The sequence below is a fragment of the Crotalus tigris genome, unplaced genomic scaffold (genome assembly GCF_016545835.1).
Source record: "Crotalus tigris isolate CLP2741 ecotype Arizona unplaced genomic scaffold, ASM1654583v1 scf7180000017641.3106099, whole genome shotgun sequence".
NCBI lineage: Eukaryota > Metazoa > Chordata > Lepidosauria > Squamata > Viperidae > Crotalus > Crotalus tigris.
In genome coordinates this window covers 2,169,581-2,173,140 of record NW_024096535.1, presented here as the reverse complement: position 1 = coordinate 2,173,140, position 3,560 = coordinate 2,169,581, and the positions used below count along the sequence as shown (strand labels likewise).

The 3,560-nt window shown below is 49.0% G+C and overlaps 1 protein-coding gene across 1 annotated transcript; it reads right to left on the bottom strand.

Annotated features, from left to right (window-relative positions):
- Nucleotides 1–1,569: 1,569 nt before the first annotated feature.
- Nucleotides 1,570–3,016, bottom strand: RPRM (reprimo, TP53 dependent G2 arrest mediator homolog). The gene has a single exon (XM_039335419.1). The coding sequence runs from the start codon at nucleotides 2,698–2,700 to the stop codon at nucleotides 2,272–2,274; it is 429 nt and encodes a 142-aa protein (XP_039191353.1). The 5' UTR covers nucleotides 2,701–3,016; the 3' UTR covers nucleotides 1,570–2,271.
- Nucleotides 3,017–3,560: the final 544 nt, after the last annotated feature.

The window sequence follows — 3,560 nt, the reverse complement described above, 5'->3', positions numbered from 1 at the left end:
TAATCTGTGTGAGCAAGATTATTCTTTTATAAACGGTAGAGGCAAAGAACACTGTTTAGATCAAAACAGAGATTTGTAATTTCAGGCTTTGTGACTCCTAACAGGTCACACTGATCAATTTAAATTTGCTTTCCTTTCCCCCACTGCATCCAACTCAAGACCCAGGGTGGAAGTTCGAAGGAAATGGGGAGATAACGGTCCTTGATTGGACTTAAATGTAATTTGCCTTTTCTATGCCACTATTCCTTCTCATTTATCCCTTATTTTTTTGCTCTTGTTATTCTTCTGCTTCCTTTGCTGTTATATTTCTGTGATAATTTCCTCTTCCGTGCACAAGATATACCTGAGATTGCCCTCCATGCTTATGTGCATACAAGCACTTTGAACAGCCTCTCACCTTTTTCATTCGACTCAGCCCCTCCCCAGCATTGTCTGGCAAGGGATGAGGAGGACTGTATTCAGGATACCTGGAGAGCACCAAAGTGGGGAAGGCTATTTTAGGTCATGGCTTTCCATTAACATAACAGTTCAATTTTTATTGTGGCATATGTTTTATTTCAACGCCTCCCTCTTTGAGGCCAGTGCACAATCTATGTTCTTCCCTTTGCAAAATGAGAAGATGAAAAGGGAAGGCAGCTATGTTTTTTTCCTACTCTTAAAAAAAATGCACCAGTTTTTAACTAGTCTCATTAAAATACAGTTATAGAATAATTGGATGCTATGCCACAGAAATGAATCATGTATTTTTAATTAAAAAAAAAAAAAGGAAAGATTAGAAAACGAAGCCGTGGGAGGTAACTGCAAGAAAGCAAAGGAGACGGAGTTTTTGTTAAGTATTTCTAACTTGGGATGTCATTTTCTTTCATGAAGTTACCTTGTTTATAAGTTTGAATGTATAAGAAAGCATATTCAGTGCTTTCCTATGCTTCTGTTTCTTATTCCACAAAAGGAAAGAAGACAGAAGCTTAGGGAAAAAAAACAGCTCTTTGGCTTGATTCAAATCGCTGGTTCAGCTAAGGAGACAAAGTCTGATTCAATTAATGCTTTGCTATCATTGGTTTGCTGTCTAAATAACTGCATTCGTAGAATTGCTATTCTTTATCTTCCATTAGGAATAATTGTATAATATTCCTAAATGGATCATCTCCACAACTGAAACCTTATCATCCCGCACATCTTTCCTCTTGAATCCATACCTCATAAAGATCACGAAGAAGAGGCAGAATCCGAACCTTAACTTTTGTTGTTGTGGCTGTAAAGCAAAACACAGGTTCCGTTGTAACTCGGGGATCATCTGTTCTCTCCGTTTCTTTATTGCTTTTAACACTTTTCTCCCCATTCCTCATTCTTGGGACATGATTTGCTGGACAGTATGTGCTCTCTCCATCTTTCCAATGCTGGTCATGGCTTCCCTGAATTTCGGTGGAAAACTGTGGCAGGAGTCCTGGGTGAAAAGACTCAGGCAGTTTTTAATTAAAATGACACGATTTCTAAAGCTACGAGCCCAATGGTCAAACACACAATCTGCGCAAGAAGTGATAGGAACAAAAAACAAAAAGGAGGCTACCATTTTAAAAAGGAGACTTTACAGCAGAAATAGATGAATCAAAACAGTCATTCACACATCAGCACAGGAGTTTCTGTTATATAGACAATCGAGCCCAAAGTGACACCATGCACCCAAAGCACCAAATTCAACCCCTCACATTGAACGTGTCCATCCCTCCCCCCAGTTCAAATCTGGAAAGAAAGTATCTTAAAAGAGAGTAAAAGTGTTTTTTTTTTTTTTACAATTAAACTTTAAGATCAATTTGTCCCTCTCTCCTCCCCCTTCCCATGAAAACAAAGCATCAAAATTGGAAATGTTTAGCTGGTGACATTTACAGCATTATATACAGAACACCAAATGACATTCAAGAGCTTCGTCATCTCTGTCCCACCACTTTACCCCACCGCGGGACCCCCGCTGTCGCCACTGCAGGTGGAGATCGGAGCTCTTCCCCACCTGTTCGGAAGGTCGAGGGAAGCCCTGTAAACCCCTTCCCCGCGCCCAGTCCAAAGTCGTCGCAGTTGGCTTCGGACAGAGTCCCGCTACTAATCATACACCGGTCCCGTCGGGGAAACAGGGTCGCTTGTCCTGGCCTGCCCGGAATTGCTTCTACGGTCGGCATCGCCTTCCGGAAACGGCAGCCGCGAGAGCAGCACAAGGTCCTCTATCCGAGTCCCGTCCGCGGCTGGAGAGGCCAAGCGGGCTCGTGGGCGGCGCCGCGGTCAGTAGGGCCCCACCGCCTCCGCCTCCACCTCCTTGGACGGCCTCCGCTCCTTCACCAGGAAGTTGATCATGCCTTCGGACTTGATGAGCAGGTTGCAGCCGAGGAAGAAAATGCCGAAGACGACGGTGAGCGACAGGACGCACATGACGGCGATCTGCACCACCCGCATGATGTAGAGGCTCCGCTCGTCCGGCGCCGTCACCACGAAGCCGTCGTCGGTCACCACGGACTTGGGCGTGAAGGACTGGAGCGCCCACTCCAGCGAGTCAGTGCCGTTGGCCAGCAGCAGCCCCAGCACCTCCGTCTGGTTGCCCAGCGAGGAGTTCATGGCCCCGGCGGCAGGGAGACGGGGCTGCGGGGACCGGCGACGGAACGAGAGAGCGGCGCAGCTTCCCCGGAAATTTGCCCGTCGCCCAGCGAACCTCATGCGGCAGTTGCGGCGGGGGCCCCAGGAGGACGGCAACCTGTGGCGCGCAACGGCCGACGGCTGAGAGTCCCGGGCAGGCGGTGCGCTCCTTTGCCCGGAGCTGAGGGCTTCTGTCGAGGATTCCCGCTTCTCCGCCAGAAGAGGGGCTACTGCCAGGAAGGGAGCGCGGCCCGAGTCCAGAAGCTGCCCCCGCCACTGAACCGTCAAGCAAAAAAGTGAAAGGACAGCAACTGAGCGCAGCGCCGAACAGGCAGCCAGAAGGAGGAGAAGCCGTCAGCCCCTCCGAGCGGCTCTTTTGATACAACAGCAGACGGGCGGGTACAAACAGTCCCGAACTCCCTCCCCGCCCTCGCCCCCCCCCCCCGGCAGCGTGGCCTGGAAAAGGACCGGCAGCCACACACGCGCCGCTTCGCTCCGCCTCGCCACAGGGGGCGCCGGGCGGGGCAAGAGGAGGAGGAGGAGGAGAGGGGGGGGGGGGAGAGAGAGACTGTCAAGCCTCGAAGCTTATTGCCTGAGTTTCATCTCGGATTTTTTGGGGGGGTTGTTTTGAAAGGGAGGCAAAATGAAAATGTTTTGATACGTCTAACGACTGTGATGATTTTGATTTCAGTTTCATCAACAAGTGAGGCAGGGCTCCCCAAAAGCTGACAGGGCAACTTTAAGGAGTATTCGAAATGAGGTAGCGTTAGCTTTCTGCTTCGTCTTGACTAATGTTGTTTATGTGCTTCAGGCTGCATAAAAGTTCTATAATACAGAATTACTATTTCTCTACTGGCCATTACTAAGATAGACTGGGCTAACACTACCCCTTTTATAAAATCTCTCTCCCCCCTCTCTCCCCCCTCTGTGTGTGTGTGCGC

Excerpts from the sequence above, each read along its gene's own strand:
- RPRM (XM_039335419.1), bottom strand. The coding sequence starts at position 2,700 with ATGAGGTTCGCTGGGCGACGGGCAAATTTCCGGGGAAGCTGCGCCGCT.